General features: G+C 36.9%; 4 protein-coding genes across 4 annotated transcripts; all 4 read right to left on the bottom strand.

Annotated features, from left to right (window-relative positions):
• Positions 1–2719: 2719 nt before the first annotated feature.
• Positions 2720–5371, bottom strand: MONOS_16311 (uncharacterized protein; the record flags this gene model as incomplete). Its single annotated transcript, XM_067869225.1, has 1 exon — positions 2720–5371. One exon carries the CDS (start codon positions 5369–5371, stop codon positions 2720–2722), a length of 2652 nt encoding a protein of 883 aa, XP_067718707.1.
• Positions 5372–9156: 3785 nt separating this feature from the next.
• MONOS_18395 (uncharacterized protein) lies at positions 9157–16088 on the bottom strand (the record flags this gene model as incomplete). The annotated part of the gene is made up of 3 exons (XM_067871411.1): positions 9157–13079; positions 13172–15550; positions 16069–16088. The coding sequence occupies 3 exons, from the start codon at positions 16086–16088 to the stop codon at positions 9740–9742; spliced, it is 5739 nt and encodes a 1912-aa protein (XP_067718708.1). The 3' UTR covers positions 9157–9739.
• Positions 16089–17911: 1823 nt separating this feature from the next.
• Positions 17912–18959, bottom strand: MONOS_14554 (putative 60S ribosomal protein L2). The gene is made up of 3 exons (XM_067867365.1): positions 18943–18959; positions 18569–18851; positions 17912–18498 (listed from the first exon to the last, which is right to left on the bottom strand). The coding sequence occupies exons 2-3, from the start codon at positions 18846–18848 to the stop codon at positions 18011–18013; spliced, it is 768 nt and encodes a 255-aa protein (XP_067718709.1). The 5' UTR covers positions 18849–18851; positions 18943–18959; the 3' UTR covers positions 17912–18010.
• A 92-nt stretch (positions 18960–19051) lies between these two features.
• On the bottom strand, positions 19052–19830 carry MONOS_14555 (uncharacterized protein). The gene is made up of 5 exons (XM_067867366.1): positions 19811–19830; positions 19659–19746; positions 19436–19581; positions 19281–19385; positions 19052–19199 (listed from the first exon to the last, which is right to left on the bottom strand). The coding sequence occupies exons 1-5, from the start codon at positions 19811–19813 to the stop codon at positions 19149–19151; spliced, it is 393 nt and encodes a 130-aa protein (XP_067718710.1). The 5' UTR covers positions 19814–19830; the 3' UTR covers positions 19052–19148.
• Between the last annotated feature and the right edge of the window lie 22 nt (positions 19831–19852).

Raw genomic sequence — 19852 nt, forward strand, 5'->3', positions numbered from 1 at the left:
CATTCTTTTTCCAGTGCAGGAAAACATCTTGTTGTTTGTGCCATTGCACACACACACACACATACACATTATTGTGAGTTGTTGAATCTGTGGTTGAGTGTGTTTGCCTCCATGAGCTTCCCGTCAAAGGCCACTGAGCATGAGAATAGCAGATGAAGGTGAATGATTGCTGTTGTTTGTTGATTTTGTGGGAGTTGCATCTCTAACACAATGGAACAAATACTCATGGCCAAGCAAAATTAGCACATATAGGGTGGTCCATATTTCTTTGCAAAAATAATAAAAAATGGGAAATAAAAAATAAAAATATCAAAAAATATTCGATAAAACTGAATTTTGTTCGTCAATCGGTTTGTGAGCTGATCAAATACATGATAAGCTTCAATTTGTTAAAGTTTGGAGCTTCCAGATATTCGAACAATTCGTTCCTGGAATACAAAAATTTTTCTAATAATTTCAACAGATATGATTTTTCAATGGTTTGATAGTTGGAAAAGGTGATTGCAATTTGTAACGACTCATAAATGTGATTATTATTATGAAAAATGTTTTTTAATAAAATTTTAATACCATATTTAATAATTTAAACAAAATATTTTGGACCACCCTATACTACAAATATGAATCGAATTATTCAGGATTTGTGATGGTTCCCAATGGTATTGATTTTTGTTCCAATTTCTTTTATCGCTTCTGAGGAAAAAATAAACATTGGCAAAATTTTGTTATTCCATTTCTTCAACTGAAGAGACAATTTGACAAAGCGTTTTCAATGTGGGATAAGAACATCTTCCTCAACAGTCAATGTGTTTGTTATAATGTCATAGCATTAATTGGCTGAAAAATGTTCTTCCAATGACAGCATTTGTCAGTGGAAACACATTCAAAAAACACCACATTTTGCCACATATGCCCACAACAAGGAAGTGCAGTTGAACTTCGATCTCAACTGTTTGAGGGCAATCACCAACATATGTGAGCAATACTTTTATTTGTCTTCTTTATTCATTGGGGTCCTTGTTCTTATTTATTTTGTTTATTCAAATCATTTCAAACAATAAAATAAAATATTTTTTTTTTAAATTATTTGTGATTTTTAATAAAAGCTGAACTTCGACAAAAATTTTTTATTTTCAAAAAAAAAAAAAAAAAAAACGAAAATACCTCTTTTGAAGAAATAACTCAAAATTTTCCACTCTTTGTTTTTTGATGATGATTTTCTTGTTTTTTTTTCGAAGAACGTCTGAGGCAAAAACATAGCACTTCAATCATTTTCTTCAAAATTAACTGCACCATTCATGAACTTTTTGGTTAATTTACAATAAATAAAAAATACCCGTTTGATGGATTGGTTTTTTTATAAAAAATATATAATGAATGAGACAAATCAACAAAATTACTGCATCAATGGTGTTTTCAAACAAATGAGACAAATTTTGATTGATTCACTGCAATTTGTAGGTGTTGCTATTTTATTGAAGGAAATGACACGTTTATGCATCAAGAAAAGAAGCTTGAAAATCCAATTCCTTTTTCAACATATTTGTTGTTGTGTTTTTCTTTTTCACACTGATCTTTGTTATTCTTCGCTTGATTCTTTTCATGTTTGGTGATTGTTTTTGAAATCATAACTGTTTTCGGAATGTGGATAATTTGTTCTATCTCTTTTATGATGAGCACCTTTTTTTTTTGAATTCTAAATATTCAATTCACTGAATTCAGAGTTGCAAGAAACAAACAAACAAGTGTTCAACAAACTCCACAAAGTTTTGCATTTCCTTCAGGGAAAGAAACATTTGTGAAATATCATCAGACAATTATTGATTGAAATTTTTCTGATTGAACAATAATGATTATAACTATATTTGACAATATCATCATTTGTGTTTTGAAAATTCAAAAACACTTCTTCCCACTTCATTTTTCTTTTTTTGATTCAAATTCCAATTCATTATATCTGTAAGTATCTTCATTTTTTAATATCATTTTTTCATAACTTTTCAAAGAAAACAATGATTGAAATTTCAGTCAATTCTTTTTGAAAAATAAATTATAAACCTGAATATCACACATTTCAATCTGCAAAAAGAAAAATTGTTAAACCACACTTTGGAAGAACAAATAATCAGTATCATCCAAAAAAATGAAGCAAAAAAATTAAGAAATTATTCCAAAAATCAAAGCCATATCCATGAATTTTTGAATTTGGAATTTTAATCAAAAAAAGAAAAATGAAGTGGAGAGAATTGAAAGAGAAAATGGTTATTTCACTTCCTTCTCTTATATTTTTGAGAGCGCCACGTTATGGGTCAGTCACCCAGCTGATCAAAATGGCACTTAATGAAATGGTGAACAAACGTGCAAATGGGAAAATATAAAGAATTGAAACTTGGCAAATTGAAAATTATAACAAATGCAGTGAAAACACATGTTAGAAACAAGAAAGGTATTATTTAATAAATTTGAATGTTTTGAAATATAAACTTTAAAGAGAAGGTATTATTAGTGTTTAATTTTCACATCATTGTTATTCAGCAATGATTGATTCATAAGGGGATGTGATGTCTAAGTTGTGGAGGGAGTAAGAGAAGGAAGTGAAATAACCATTTTCTCTTTCAATCAAAACACAAGCGTTTTGATTACATAGAAAACATTTATTTCACTTCCTTCTCTTATATTTTTGAGAGCGCAGATAATTGGGAAGGTTTGATAATGTTAATCAGCTTGAACTTGAATCCTTTTCTTCGTGTTGTTTCTTTTCCAATTCTTTTCTTCTTTGAGATCTTGTTCGGATAATGAATTCAATCTTAGCCTCGCTGATAACTGTCTGTACAGTATTGTTTTCTTCGGTGTCCTCTGGTTCCTCAACTTTATCTGAGTATGCAAATATTGCTTGTTGTTTTTGATCTCCGCTTTTACATATTTTCTTTGTTGGTGTTTGTTCCTCGGATTTTGAACTGGAATTTGTTTCGGAATCGGATTCCGCCTCAGAATCTGAATCGGATTCTGACTCAAGCCCACTTTCTTCAGGTGGAAGAATAGTTGAATTGCCTCTTGCTATCACGTGGGCCAGCTTGCTTGACACATCTGATCGGACGTAATGCTTTGTGATAGTGTTGCTTCTAGGAGAGAGTCTGGCAAACTTAGCAATTTGGGCTAAGGGAATTCCTGCCATCGGTAGCGCAGTGATAGACGCATGTTTCAATGAGTAAGGCCCGAAACACCTCGGAATCCCGGCATCCTGTAACATTTCAGCTGCATAGTTACGAATCCTTCTTGCAGAAAGTGTTAGATGAGTTTTCTCATCAATGAATAGTGAAGTTGCATTTGGCTGAGATTCTTTGATTCTGTTCCAAAGTTCCTTTACGGAAGCTGCTGGGCACACAAGCGGCTGTTCTTTTAGAAACGGGATGATAATATCTGTCCGTTCTGTCGATGTTTTTAATGATGAATCAAGTTTTATTTCATCGTCTCCAATTGTTGAATTATGGAGGTTAATCCTTTCCAACTCCGTAAAGCGACAGGCGGAGAACAACATACATGTGCAAATAACCTTTTTTGTCAATTCGTGAAAATCAAGGTTCCTGTTCTCACCTAATGATGTTATTTTCAGCAGTAGGAGTTGTGGGTTCCAGATGTCTGGTTTGTCTCTTTTCTTCCTGTTTTCTGATCTTCTGAATGATTTTAATAGCCTTTGCATGAGAGCAGATTCTCCAAGGCCTCTTTTGTACAGTAATTCTGAGATAAGAGAAAATGCGGCACATGTTTGTTTGAGCGTCGAAGCTTTCGTCCCTTTGTCCTTCAGGCTTATGAAGATGTGAGCACATTTTTCAACCCAGGTACTCCAAGCTTCCGGTGGGTCTCCATTTCGATTATCTTCCCATATTTCACTGAAACGTGCATAACTATATGAATATCCTTTCCATGTGTTTTCAGCAACGCTATTTTTGCATTCATCGATTACCCTTTCGGAATATCCCTTTGAAAGAAGCATTCTCCGAAACCATTCTTCTCCTTGTGATACTAAGGATTGATTAGGACTATTCTCATTCTGCCTGGTGGTAGACTTGCTTCCATCCGTTTCATCCATCTTCCTTCCTTCAAAACCTGGTTCAGTTCTTTCCATCTCCATTCGCAGTGTCTCGACATTCTTATCAGTGGTTCCCATATCTGCCCTCTCCAATCTGGCATCAGAAGAAGAACATGTGCATTTTCCTCTATTGATTTCACAATCGTTGGAACTATTGACGGAATCGGAGGATAGGCTAAAATAACGCCTCTTTGCCATGATTGCTGGAGTCCGTCTTCGTTTAGCGTGCTTCCTGGACCGCACCATCTGTCCGCTTTCGTGTTCTCGTTCGTTGCGAACGCATCCAACGTTATTATGAGATTGAGGTTTTCGGTGATCTCGTTTAGCTCTTCTTGTTTTATGGAGTAATCTCCCCCTTTCTAGCCTGGATAGAGCATCTGCTCTGACATTCTTCATCCCTGGCAAGTGTTGGGCTTTTATCTGAATGTGATTGTTCTTAACAAATGTCCACATTTTCATCAGCAACTTCCTGAGGTTTGTTCCTGCATTCCATCGATTGATATTGAAGACCGCTGTTGTTTTGTCTGATCTGATTAGCAAGCTGCAGACTTTGTTCGCTTGAAGAAGGTATCTGAAATGATTGAGTGCTCGATTGATTGCATATAATTCCCTGAAATTCGAGCTCTGGCCTTTCATCTTCCCTGGAAGCGATTGATGGAAATCGTATTTCTTGTTGTTCATCAATAGAAAAGCTCCCACGGCTCTCTCTGATGCATCTGTCGTCAAGGTTGCTTGTGGTTGGAATATTGGACAAATCTGTCTCGGTTTGTTCGCATTCAGTCTCGATATCCATTTTTGAATGCTCGGAAGGATTGATGGGTTGATTCTCATCCTTCCTTTCCACCCCACTTTTTTGACCATTCTGTTCAGCAGCATGTACATTGATGGAAGAAGGAGTGAAGCTTCCTTGAAAACGAAGCGAGTTGCACTAAGCTTTCCAATGAACGACGCGAAATCTCTCACTCTTGTTTGCTTGCATTTCAGTGCTCGGCGCCTCCATCTGTAACATTCTGTGAGCAATTCTTTCTTTCTGTCTTTCTCCAGAGTTACGGTGAAGTTGGAAGTGTCCCATGAATATCCGAGGAATGAAAAACGATTTGATGGTTCTGTGTGGCTCTTTTCCAGGTTTACAATTAGTCCAAGCTTTTGAAATAGACTTATAACTTCTTGTGCGATTCTCTTTAGTTCTTGCTTGTCTTGATGGAGCAAGACAATGTCGTCTAAATATGCGACAGCTTTCACCTTCCATCTTTCCCGAATGAACGAAATGACCTTTCTCATAACTTTTGTGAATATTCTTGGAGAGTCCTTGTAACCGAAAGGCATGCTGGTGAAGCAATAAAATTCTTTGTTGAATTCGAAGCTTAGAAAAGGAGTGAAATCCTCTGAGACCTTGATGAGGTAGTAAGCTTGGCTTAAATCCAGTGTAACTGCGAAATCCCCATTCTTTATAATTCTTTCCACAGATCGATGATCCTCTTGTTTGAAGTGAATTGTTTTTATCGTATTGTTTAACCTCCTGCAATCCACAATCTGTCTCCAGCTCCCATTTTTTTTCCTGACAACAAATATTGGATTGAGAAATTTCACTTCGTTTTTGGTGGTTTTCCTGAGAATTCCAGTTTTCACTTGAACTTTGATTAACTCCGCCAAGGCTTCCCTTGCTTCTTGTGATTGCTTCGGTCTCCTGCAATTTACCTGAGAGTTGATAAGGGTTTTACGAGCTTTGGAACTCCTCCAAACCGGAACTACTCCTCTTTTGATCATCTTTTCTCCTCCCACAATTTTCCATGCATCGGAAAATAACGCTGTTCTTCCACCAATTGTGAGGTTGTGTTCTATTGAGACTTTGCTTTGTCCCCGGAACTCCCTCTTGAGTAATTTCTTGGAGCGCTGCTTGTGATGAATGATCGTTTTGTGCTGGGCGTCCGGGGCCAATCTCGAAAAAACCGATAATTCTTTGTTCCACTTTGAAATCCCCTGGTTTGTTTCTTCCTTGTATATAAATTTGTGATACTTGCAGACCCCCATCTTTGTTTCGTGGATATCTTCTTCGATTCTTCTAAAATTTCTTTTTGTCTTTGAGTTAACAGCGATGATGAGAACTTGTCTTTCATTTTTTCTGATTCAGAAAATCCATATCTTGCTTGTATTCTAACGTGTCTAACTTCTTTCAGTGCCTGGGCTAAAAGTAAACATGAATCTGCTATCATTTCTTTCGTCGTATCTCCTGACTTGATTGTTGAACATGCCGAGATAAGTAACTTTATTGCTGGATAAAGATATGTTTCCGTCCTTTCCCCCGCACGATCGAGCGCGTCTTTCCATTATTCTTTGGATCTTGTAAATGGTGGAGGAGCATTCTGGATAAAAGGAATCAAATCTTTATCTTTAAAAAATGATTAAGTTTTGTTAATTTTATTCTCTGGTGGATGCATATCATGAAATGAAATTTCTTGTGGCTGTCCAAATATTTCCATGAAAGCTTGCTGCAATGAAGACTCTCCTTCATCTTCTTCAATTCGTGTTAAATCTGTCCTGCCATCAAGTGCAGACTGAAAGATTTATTGGGAAGCGGAATAACTCCCTGCTATTGAAGGAATTGCACTCGGAGGGCCGCCAGTCAGCGGAGCTGCGCAAGGTTCGGTCGCGAGTCCGGTTCCCACGCAGATGGTCGACATGTTTTCTTTTGATCAGCGATCGTGACTGACCCATAACGTGGCGCTCTCAAAAATTTAAGAGAAGGAAGTGAAATAAATGTTTTCTCTGTAATCAAAACGCTTGTGTTTTGATTGTTCATGAATTTTTAAGACAAATAATGACATTGTCAAATATAGTTATAATCATTATTGTTCAATCAGAAAAATTTCAATCAATAATTGTCTGATGATATTTCACAAATGTTTCTTTCCCTGAAGGAAATGCAAAACTTTGTGGAGTTTGTTGAACACTTGTTTGTTTGTTTCTTGCAACTATGAATTCAGTGAATTGAATATTTAGAATTCAAAAAAAAAAGGTGCTCATCATAAAAGAGATAGAACAAATTATCCACATTCCGAAAACAGTTATGATTTCAAAAACAATCACCAAACATGAAAAGAATCAAGCGAAGAATAACAAAGATCAGTGTGAAAAAGAAAAACACAACAACAAATATGTTGAAAAAGGAATTGGATTTTCAAGCTTCTTTTCTTGATGCATAAACGTGTCATTTCCTTCAATAAAATGGCAACACCAACAAATTGCAGTGAATCAATCAAATTTTGTCCCATTTGTTTGAAAACACCATTGATGCAGTAATTTTGTTGATTTGTCTCATTCATTATATATTTTTTATAAAAAAACCAATCCATCAAACGGGTATTTTTTATTTATTGTAAATTAACCAAAAAGTTCATGAATGGTGCAGTTAATTTTGAAGAAAATGATTGAAGTGCTATGTTTTTGCCTCAGACGTTCTTCGAAAAAAAAACAAGAAAATCATCATCAAAAAACAAAGAGTGGAAAATTTTGAGTTATTTCTTCAAAAGAGGTATTTTCGTTTTTTTTTTTTTTTTTTTTGAAAATAAAAAATTTTTGTCGAAGTTCAGCTTTTATTAAAAATCACAAATAATTTAAAAAAAAAATATTTTATTTTATTGTTTGAAATGATTTGAATAAACAAAATAAATAAGAACAAGGACCCCAATGAATAAAGAAGACAAATAAAAGTATTGCTCACATATGTTGGTGATTGCCCTCAAACAGTTGAGATCGAAGTTCAACTGCACTTCCTTGTTGTGGGCATATGTGGCAAAATGTGGTGTTTTTTGAATGTGTTTCCACTGACAAATGCTGTCATTGGAAGAACATTTTTCAGCCAATTAATGCTATGACATTATAACAAACACATTGACTGTTGAGGAAGATGTTCTTATCCCACATTGAAAACGCTTTGTCAAATTGTCTCTTCAGTTGAAGAAATAGAATAACAAAATTTTGCCAATGTTTATTTTTCCTCAGAAGCGATAAAAGAAATTGGAACAAAAATCAATACCATTGGGAACCATCACAAATCCTGAATAATTCGATTCATATTTGTAGTATAGGGTGGTCCAAAATATTTTGTTTAAATTATTAAATATGGTATTAAAATTTTATTAAAAAACATTTTTCATAATAATAATCACATTTATGAGTCGTTACAAATTGCAATCACCTTTTCCAACTATCAAACCATTGAAAAATCATATCTGTTGAAATTATTAGAAAAATTTTTGTATTCCAGGAACGAATTGTTCGAATATCTGGAAGCTCCAAACTTTAACAAATTGAAGCTTATCATGTATTTGATCAGCTCACAAACCGATTGACGAACAAAATTCAGTTTTATCGAATATTTTTTGATATTTTTATTTTTTATTTCCCATTTTTTATTATTTTTGCAAAGAAATATGGACCACCCTATATGTGCTAATTTTGCTTGGCCATGAGTATTTGTTCCATTGTGTTAGAGATGCAACTCCCACAAAATCAACAAACAACAGCAATCATTCACCTTCATCTGCTATTCTCATGCTCAGTGGCCTTTGACGGGAAGCTCATGGAGGCAAACACACTCAACCACAGATTCAACAACTCACAATAATGTGTATGTGTGTGTGTGTGTGCAATGGCACAAACAACAAGATGTTTTCCTGCACTGGAAAAAGAATGTCCTCTCTCAGCTGGAAAAAAAAAAAGAAGAAGAAATGCCAATAAAAGAGCATTTCTTTCTTTCTCATGTTAATTCGATTGCATTCTTGATTGGAACTGCATTTGAAGCAGTTGGATGACTGATGCTTGCCATTCATCAGGAGGGGACAAGATGCAGAAAATGTCTTTCCTGACTTTTGTGGGGATGTGTTGAGCCTTGCCCGGCTACTCAGAAACAGACTTGGCTGATAGCACCGAAACAGCAGCACGACAGCTCTCCGGCAAATACATCCAAGTCTTTTGCCCTCCCCGTGCTTCTTTCGTGGTCAATGGGCACTCCAGCCACAAAGCACCACAAAATCATGAATGACTTCGACTGCTTTTACAGATGCTGAATATCGAGTTTTCTTCTTGTTTTTCTTTGAAATGAAAAAAAAAAAAAAAATAAAGAGAGGAAATGAAACAGCAGCAACTGGGCAGTTCTTGCCCCATCCTGCAAATGCTTCATATTGTGAAGATGGATACAACCATACAAAAATACACACATAAAATAAATAAAATTATTCCAACAACAACTGAAAATGGAATATGAAATGTTTTGTCTGAAGCGATGCTGTGCTGATCAGAGTTCGGCCATGTGGGCATTGCCGCTTTTCCCAGCATGCACCATGCACCATGCACCTGGACAAGCATCCACAACACAATGGGCAACAACCAATCATTGCTCCCACGGGTTCAGAGAAGCCTTCTGGCTTCACTCGTCCTCCAATGGCCATTGTGTTATCTGCACCAGGGTTTCTTTTTCTTTTTCATTTTTCATTATCTTTTTCTTTTTTCTGTTCAAAACCAACTCTATTTCTGTGCTGTTCAAAAATGTTGAACACATTCAAAGTTTTCCAATGAATGCTCAACTCCTCTTGTCTGATTTTTTTATTTCATTATCCTGCTCTCCTCTGTTCTGTTCTGATCTCCTCATCATTTGCCATTCGCCTCATCCTTCACTTCCTCTGGCTTCTTCATGTCTCTGGATCTGTTGCCAATGTCTGTCATGCTGGTCATGCATGTCGTGCTGTTCATGCTGGCTCCACTGGCCATGATGGCCAAGCTGGTGCTGCAGGCCTCCTCCGACTCCTCTTCGTACCCGATCGCATCTGTCATCGTGAGCACTGCTGCACCCGGAGGGAACAGTTTGATCAGCTCCCGCTTCACATCTCCCAGCGTCATCCGATCCTCTGCCTCATAACGCAGGCACCCACCCACAACCCCCCTCACACGCGACCCCTTCGCAACACCCATCCCCACCTTCTCTCCTCGCACAATCATGCTCCCTGCTGCCTCTCCCGAATACTCCCCAAACGGAATCTGCAGCGTCACACACTCCCACACCATCATCCCAACAGAAAACACAACCGTCTTCTTCGTCGCATGCTTCCTTGTTCCATTCAGCAGCTCTGGCGCCTTCCACCTCATGCACTCCTTCCTGTTGTCTTCCTCATCCTCAAAGGCAGACGAGGGCAGAGAGTTTCTGTCATCATCATCATCATCATCACTTGTTGATGTGACAACAGTTGATGAAGAGATGGAGGATGAATCAGAATCTGAAGAAGAGCAGTCAGAGTGGAGGGCAATTGTAATTACCATGTGCTCAGAGAACAGCACAATGTGGGGACTCAGATTGGTAAGAGATTGAAGTGGATTGTTCATTTCATCAAACGAGTGGAGTGCAAGATTGGCCACCCAGAACAGGATCTGAGCAGCCGTCACCTCCCTCTCCTGGAGAGTTCCGATTGCCATCTCTTTCTTCTCATTCTTTCCATGAAGAAGCATGAACAGCGAATCCCTCAGATCCACAATCAGCTTCTCATGGGGAGACGAGCAGGCCATTGCATCCACCAGATTCGACATCGACGATGTGGTTGGGCACAGACTTTCCGATCGAACAAATGTGGATTCTGTGTCTGACGTGTCTGTGGTAGAAGTGGATGAAATGGATGGTGATGGTGTTCGCTTTCTCGATATATCATCTTCTTCCTCATCAACCTTCTCCAGCATCCATTGAGGGATCTTGTCTGAGTCTCTTCCCAAAATGTATTCTGTTGATCCACTCTCAGAGAGAAGATGCTCTGATGACTCGGAATGTCCCAAACTTTTCTCATACACCCTTTTCTTTATCCTCTCATCATTCTTCTTCTCAGCCTCCCTCTCTGCTCTCCTCCACTGCTCTTCTGGTGACATCTCCATCGTCACCATCTCAAATGCCTTCGGATCTTTTCTGATGTTATCATTCACAATCTCTCTCAAGTCTTCTGCTTCATTCTTCACCTTCTTCCATCGAACAATGAATATTATCGACACAATTAATAGCACTACAACAGCTACAATGCAAACAATCAATATCCATGAGAATTTTCCTTCCTTTCCTCCTTCAACCACTTTATCAATTCCTGTCTTTGGTTCTGTTCTGTTCTTCAGTATCTGAGAAGAAGTTGCAGCCAATTGCTTTCCATACAATATCATCACAGACACCTCCGTTTCGTCTGCAATCGTTGAAATATTTTCTGATGGAATCATCCCACCAACTTCCGTTTCTGATACAAAACTGTCTTCCTCAAAAGGATATGTCTCAATCACCTCCACATCCCCTGTTTTATGCACAACTCTGAAAGATAAGTCACATGGCACAAAAAGAGAGCCCTTGAATTTTATCATGGCATTTCTTCCATTTTCATTCACAGAAACATCCTCCAGCACTGGGATGAACAATGGTGATGCTCGCTCCTCAACAATCCCCTTCAGCGTGCATCCATCATTCAGAATCCACATCGATGAATCTGGCAACACTCCATCTCCTCCCTTCAGACTCATAATATTCACCTCAGCTGAATCAGAACACAACATGTTTCTCCGCACCGATGGATAATTCTCAATGGATGGGCTGTTGTTCTCAAATCTTCCTTCTTGAATAACTATTGTTGATCCTTCACTTACACTCATTCCTCCTTTTGAGGAATTACAAACTATTGTATCTTTCATCATCACGAAGCAGTTCGAAAAATCAACAACAGATCCATTCCACCGACAGATCTCATTAGTTATTTCATTCAATTCTGCATCAGCATTTGCATTTCCTTCAAACTTGCACAACTTCATCAAAATATTCTCACTCATTGCTATTGCCACTTGACTCCCTTTAAGCGATTTTGACACACATTCATGGAAAGAGCAGTTACGAATCTCAAATCCACTCATTGGATGTGTTGTGCAAATAATGCTTGATCCAGAAGTTGATCGGCTGATGTTTGTGAACGACGACTGTACCAATGATGAAACAAACAGAGACGAATGGATATTTTCAAATGCAAACAGGCTTTTATCTTGCAGGGTGATATTAGATGCTTTCAACTTTATGATGCCCAAATTCTCGCTTTCATCACATTCAATCATCGAACTTTTGCAATCCACATCATCCACTCCCACATCCTCAAATGTTGCCATTTCTGAATGCAATATCTGAAACACAGGCTTCGAGAAACCAATATGACCAATATTGCACTTATCGACCTCAAATATCCCTTCTTCAACAATAATCAGAGAAAAATCAAAAATGGTCTGTGAATTCTCTGTTGTTCTCGACTCAGATTGAAATGAAACAGATTCGAGAATAAGAGATCCATTCAGCTGATGTAATAAACACGAGCAGGCAACATTCTGTATTCCACCAAAACCAAATGAAATATTCTCAAATCGAACAAACTCAGAAGTTGTCACAGCTCCTTCACCAGCCAAGTTGATCTCAATCACTTTTATCTCTGCATTTCTGTTCGCTTCCATCGATTTTATGGTCACCTTTTGAGCAGAGCACGAACCAGTTAAAGTCGTTTCATTCCAAATATACAGCTGTGAATAGCTTGAGGGAATGATGTGGCTCATCCCAACATTCAGCGATGAGCATGCGCCTTTCATTTCCCCACAGTTCTTACTGTCGCTGTTGTTCCCCACAATCGATGAAACAAATATGAATTCGCTCCTGAACACAAACACCCTCTTCAGAAGATCCTCTTCATCCCCATAATTGTCTGCTGTGCATCCCCAAATCGCTTGATCCTTCACAAATGGCTCTCTGAAATCAATTAAAAATTGAGATTCACTTATCTGTGAGTCAAGATCAGTGCACTTCACAAACACGTCTCTCCCCTTTGAAGCAACATTCCCTCGGAAGGTGATGTTCGACAGCACAAATGGCAATGCTTCCTGTGAGACACTCTGTGATTTAAAAACAATCCTCCTCCTCTTCCAGTGTTCGAACAGAAGCATTCTGTCACATTTGTGTGATTCATTTCCAATCTCTCCCTCTCATTGAGGAGGAAGAACATTCCTCCTCCTTCATTTGAACTTGTCGACCCACACCCATCAATTGTTGAATTATCCATTTTCAATCTCATTTTATTTGAAATATCACAGTAAAACAACGAAGGGTAACTTGCTTCATTGTTCTTCACATTCACAAAAGTGCATTGCTCAAATAGAATATTCCACATTTCTTCTGAATAATCATTTCCACATCCAGAAATCACACTTTCACTCATCATAATTGCACTTTTCCCGCCCAATGAAATATCTTTAAATATCACATTGTTCATGGTTGTCACACAATCAGCTGATGTGCTCATTATCTCATGCATCGTTGAGAATCCAACAATGTTTGTCTTTTCAATAGAAAAAATTCCTTTTAAAGCACTGATCAGAACAAATGACACCTCATCTTTCACATTTTCAATTTTATGAACTGTGCAACTCACAATACTTGTTTTGACTGCATCTGAACCTGTCCGGATGAGGATGTTTGCTCCATTATCAAAGGCACTGGGAATCAGAATCCCCAATTCATTGAATTGAACAACTCCTTTGCATTCAACAACAGCATTCCCATTTTCTTTAATTGATTGAACAAATCGGATTTTGTCTGACTTTCCATCTGTTCCTTCCAGCTTCATCCCACTCATCTCTATCACACTCATCACATCACAAACTCCATGAATCGTCATCTGCTCAACTGTTGAACTGTTTATCCGATTCATCCCATAATCAATAGACCTACATGGATACTCCAACAACCCACACACAACAACATTGTTTCCTTCCTCTGCAATATACACACTAGATCCAACAGATTTCCAGAAATAGATCAGTGGGATTGCACGCTCCCTGTTTTCTCCATCAAACCCTCTCATCGAGTCTTCTGTCAGTTTCTCCAGTCTATCTTTCACAAATGGAAGCGTTTCGTTCTTGATGCTCTTGACGAGCGATGGAGACGAAATAAACAAATCCTGCCCATATTTTGCATTGTTTGGTTTGTCAGAAGAAAAAGTTGGTGAGGATATCACAAACGTTTCCTCTTCTTCCTCATTTAACATGTTCAGCATCATCCCTCCTCCATATCCAGAAATTCCCCCTTCATATGGTGCTGTGCAACCATAAAACTTACACCCGTTAATAAGCAGACTCGTTTTCGAAGATGCCTCACAAAAGAGAGCACCTCCTCCAATCTCATTTTCCTCTTCTTCAACAGCACATCCATCAAATGTGCAGTCATTTATTTCCACTTTGAAATTTCTTCCATTGTTATCATTCTTGTTCGTGATGCTGATGCACCCTCCACTTCCCTTCGAACGAGTAATCGATGAAAATGTGCATCCTGACATCTCTTCAATGTTTCCATTGCAGCTCTCAACAACACATCCATCGCCAAATGTGAATTCAGCAAAATTGCTTTTCGTCATATTTAGTAAAGGCACACTTTCAGCGCTTCCCTCAACAATGAAAAACGACGTATCCCCTTTTTTCATATTCTTTGATCCAAACTCAATCACTTCCACAACCCCTCCAATAGCTTTCACAAACACTGTTGTTATAGCCTCAGAGCCTCCTTCCATCCCACATTCATTTAGTGTAAGCTTCCCTGAATAGCACTCAAACACACTTTCATGAAAGGTCAGCGATTGAATCAAAGAAAATACAATGCCGGTCACAGACACACTGACTGAGCTTTCTATCAATCCACTTTGTGCTCCTTCTGCCTGATCAACAACACCACATTTCATCTCATTGTCCTTTGCTCTGATCCCCCATTCATCTGTACTCAAGCTCAATTCCTCCTTAAAGGCAAATGGCTCAATAATTGAGATATCTTTTTTCTTCCCTTCAAAATAGATTGACACCGCCTTCGTGATTGTGGAGCATGGAAACTCTTCAAATCCACACTTCGAAAAATCATGACTCAATGATCCTCCTCCAACAAATGGAGGATGAAGAAATGGAGAATTCAAAAAAAGGCGTAATGGTATTGGATAATCATTGTCGTCATCTTCAAAACCCATTGCATCAACGTCACAATTATTATCCTTGGAAATTCCTTCTTTTATATTTATTGGATTAATCACTTCTGATAAATTTCGAGCTTCCAAAAACATGTTCCTTCCTTTCCAAGCATTATTATCATCTCCGAAAAACACCTTTTCAATCTTGAAGATGATATTTCCTTTTCCAAACTTGATCATAAATGCTCCTCCGAGACATCTGCTTGAGCTGTCAGATGGAACAATACATTGATAAAAACTTGAAGCATTATGATTTCCAACAAATAGTTTACTCCCCTCCTCTAGAGTTAAGAACAATGCGCCTCCATTTCCTTTATTGCAACTACACTGAACAAATGTGATATTATTCAGCACTATTTCATCGTCTTGGCAAAGATGTTGCTCAATAACGGATCCACTTCCAGATTCCCTAGAAATATAATAAAATGAACAACTCTCTATATTCAAAGAAGATGAATCCAAAAATAAGAAGCAAAAATCAGAAAGAACAATGTTCTTAACCTGGCAATATGAAAATGATAGCTGACCTGAATGAATATTGAACAGTGGATTTGTGAATATATTTGACAAAGGAAGTTTGGATTCAATAATGCAATTCACAAAATCGCATTTTCCATCCTCATTACTAATCGAAACAAATGATAAAGATGTCGAAGCAAGATAATCTAGGATAAAAGAACACTTTTCAAATTTCCCATTTCCAGTTGATATTTCAATAAACGAAGATGATTTCTTTCCCTTGCATATCTCAACAACGCATATCTCTGATACTGTTGGTGTGAATGATAAATTCAAATCGAAAAGAAAAATTGAACTCTCATGCAGAACTCCTTCAACGGAAATAGTCGTAACTACTCCATTAGTTCTTTCGCAAAATTGAATTGCTCTGGAAATAGAAGCACATTTCTTTTGAAAATAACCACAAACTCCTTTGTCATCACTGCCATTTAAAAAATCAACATAAATAGGTGAAAGCCAATTCTGAATCCACGGCGAACAATCACCAACTCCATCTATATACACAAGGTTTGCGTGATTTTCATTTTGAGAAAGACAATTAATGATTTTTTCTTTGGTAACGTTTCCAATAAATTCTGAGTGCACAAAAATATCTTTTCCATTTCCACTTGCAGAATTTCCATTGAAAAAAAAATAACTCATTAATGGATTGCCTTGAGGCTCTCCATGAAATGATTGTGGAGTGAAAATGCAACCTCCACCATTATTAAATAGGCAAAAGCAGTTTGAAAGCTCAAACTCGCTCATTGTCATTTTTGTTTCATAGCCAATAAGCATTCCACCTCCACCACCTGTAAGATCTGATCCAGTGCAAAAGCATTTGCAAACAAACAATTCTGAAAATTCATCTCCATTGCTTCCCTTATTGTGATAAAACCCTCCTCCACCTAATTCCGATGAGCAATTGATAAAAGCACATCGATGAACTGAATGTAATGTTCCTTCGTGAACAAGCAATCCACCTCCCCATCTTGTCTTTGCGGTGCAATTCTCAAAATAGGAATCCAATACTTCCTGAATTCCTCTGTTCAATAGTCTAGCCCCTCCTCCATTCGAATTGGCTGTCCCATTTATAAATGAACAATTATGGACCACGCAATCTCCTCCTAAAGTGTGATGAATTCCCGCACCATCTTCAGCATTCAATCCAATAAACGAATTTAAAACAAAAGAGCAATCAACATTTGCTTTTTCTTGATGCAAGCATGGATTCATGAAATGAGGTTTGGCTGTTAAGCATCCAAAGAATGAATTATTATCCGCACTGAAAATCATGTTGTGAGCTGAAACTCCATGAACAACACATCCATAAAAAGAATTCTCCACTTCACTAAAAATGTTTCCATTTAACACATTTTCTCCTTGAAAATAAACAATTTCACATTTTTGCTCTTCGAAATTCTTTCTTTTTTGTGAAATATTCACAAAAATGCAATTTTCAACTAAAGAAGATCTTATATTCCCATTGGAAGCAATAGGGTTATGCTCAAATGTAATGATTGAAGAAATTTTGCAATCTTTGAGCGTAAATAAGCCACTGCAAGTTTGACTCAACAATAAAAATTCAAAGCATTCTCCACCTTTTGATTTTTGATATGTAACGTTTTGAACACATAAGGACCCTCTTGACATGAATAATCCTTTGAATGAACCTTTTCTGAAAATATTGAAATTGCATTGATTAATTGTGACAATAGACAAATAATCAAGATTGAGATAATGTTCATCTTTGAAACCGACAAAATTGATTGTTGAAATAACTATAGAACTATTTTGGATACAAAAGAAACCGCAGAATGTTGAAATTGTTTCCTTTCTGCTCTTTTCATAATAGCAATAACCATTGAAGAAGCACAAGCAAAAATAGAAAATGTTCAGCATTCTTCCTGATCAACATATAACCAATACTTCCACACTTATTGAAGATTTTTTAGTGTAATGAAATGATGCCTTGGATTCTTTGTTTTATTTTTGTTATTTTTGAGTAATTCGTTATGAAAGAAAATAGTCTCCGTCAAACTGACAGCATTCATTCCTTTGGTGATTTCTTACAAATCAAATTCAAGATTTTGCATGCAAATATTGGAAAAGTCTTTTCTGTTTTATTTGTAAGAAGGAAACTTCGGACAGATAATGAAGAAAAGAGGGGAAAACATGTTTTCTGCATTTTTTCCTCCAGTTTCGAAAAATTCACCTTCGCTGAAAAGAATTGAATTTTCATTTGTTGATGAAATAATGATAATTCTTGATAATTAGAAATCAATAACTTTTATTGCCTGATGCATTTTTTAATAAACATGAAATGATAAAGATGTAAAGAAGTGCAGACTTGTCGTTTAAAAGATAAAGACTATTCATTCTTTGCTTGGACACGACCCAGACGACGACCTGTTCTACGAGCAGCAATAAGACCAATCTTCTGCCCAGCTGGTCTGTTTCTAGCGACTGTTGTTGGCACACCAATGTGTTGATGGTTACCACCACCATGAGGATGATCGACAGGGTTCATTGCAACACCACGCACTGCTGGCCATCCTCTACGCTTTGCCTTGTATTTGTGATAGCAAACACCAGCCTTCATGATTGGCTTCTCATTACGACCACCTCCAGCAACAATACCGATCATTGCACGGCATGATGAAGGAATAATCTTTTTTGAGCCTGATGGAAGACGAAGACGTGTTTTTCCTGTTTCGTGGTTGTGGCTAACAACGGCTGCAGAGTTTCCAGAGCAGCGAGCAAGAACACCACGGTCTCCTGCTTTTGATTCAACGTTGCAGATGACTGTACCTTCTGGCAGTGATGAAACTGGAAGAACATTTCCCACATCGATGGCAGCTGATAATATGAGAAAAATTATTATGAATAATATCTTTAATCAAAGATAAACTTAAAAATCAAAAAATACCTTTCTTTCCACAGTAAATGAATTGTCCTGTGTACATTCCTTCAGTAGCGATGAAAGTTGCATGTCTCTTCTTGTACTTGTATGGGTGACGGAACTCAACAATTGCAAGAGGTGCTCCACGCCCTGGATCATGGATAATCCTTCTGACTACACCCTTGATATATCCATGTTTCTCTGCATAATCAATAGCACGCAATTTTGCAGAACCTTTTCTGTTATGAACGTGAGATTTGAATAAAGCACTCCCTCCTTTTCTTTGAGAACGAATAACGCGCCCCATGCACTAAAAATTCAAAAATTAATTAAGTATGCAAAATTAACGTTTTAGTTGAATAAATTATTTTGTAAATATTTTTCTATAAACAATTTCACACAATTCTAAATATTGAATAATTCCCTTTTACGCTTTGATCAATTCTTTTCATTTTTAAAATAATGAAATATTAATTTTAAAAAATTTTGCTTCAAAAAAAATATGCATAATCAAGTCATAATCACATATTCAATATGAACGTGAGATGCCCCCTCTTATGAAGAAATGTTAATGAACATAAAAAAAAATAAAAGGATCGAATAAAGATTATAATCCTCGTAGGTAATCACCCAAATCTCTAAGCACAACGGGACGTTGCTAAATAAAATGAAGAACAAAAATATAAAATATTTTTTTTTCAAATAAATGAAAAAATAATTTTTGAAAAAGATATCAAACTTCTTTAGATTCTGCATATATCGTTTCCATTTGTTGAGGTTCTTTTGGATTTCCGGTCAAGTATGTAATGCGAATTGCTGTAGGATCAGATCTATCTGCCTCGAGCTTAATTATTGATAAAAGATATAAACTCTCTTAAAAATGTATATTCAAACCTTTTTGAGTTGCTTTCCTGCAATAGTCAATCTTGGTACATCTTTATCAAGAAGGATAAGTTTTTTCTCTGCATAATCAATCTTTAAAGTTCTTTCCCTCTTCCACAAAATCTTAATGAATACAGGATATTCAACAAAAGGAACATCTAAAAATTACGTAGTTATTTCATTTGAATCAGCGCTGCAAGTTAAAATAGTTAAGAATGTTCAACCAAAATCAAACCATCGATTTCCACTGGCTTTTCGTATCCTGTTGTTGTCTTGATTTTTTCTTTTCCAATAGACTCCGAAAATGACTGAAAATTCTCAGACTTGTAAATATTTTATCATCAACCAACAATTGACTTTTTTAAAAAAGAAAGAAAAACAAAATACCATTTAATAAAACAATCTATGTATTAGATCAAAAAAGATCAA

This window comes from Monocercomonoides exilis, assembly GCF_001643675.1.
Source record: "Monocercomonoides exilis strain PA203 chromosome Unknown scaffold75-107145, whole genome shotgun sequence".
In the NCBI taxonomy this organism is placed as follows: Eukaryota; Preaxostyla; order Oxymonadida; family Polymastigidae; genus Monocercomonoides; species Monocercomonoides exilis.

Bases quoted from the DNA above. Each gene is read 5' to 3' on its own strand.
- MONOS_14555 (XM_067867366.1), bottom strand. The intron at 19,582-19,658 runs GTTTGATTTTGG...CGTAATTTTTAG, and splicing joins AAAGCCAGTGGAAATCGATG to ATGTTCCTTTTGTTGAATAT. The intron at 19,200-19,280 runs GTTTGATATCTT...CATTTTATTTAG, and splicing joins TATATGCAGAATCTAAAGAA to CAACGTCCCGTTGTGCTTAG.
- MONOS_14554 (XM_067867365.1), bottom strand. From the start codon at position 18,848: ATGGGGCGCGTTATTCGTTCTCAAAGAAAAGGAGGGAGTGCTTTATTC. The intron at 18,499-18,568 runs GTATTTTTTGAT...TCATATTATCAG, and splicing joins CATTTACTGTGGAAAGAAAG to CTGCCATCGATGTGGGAAAT.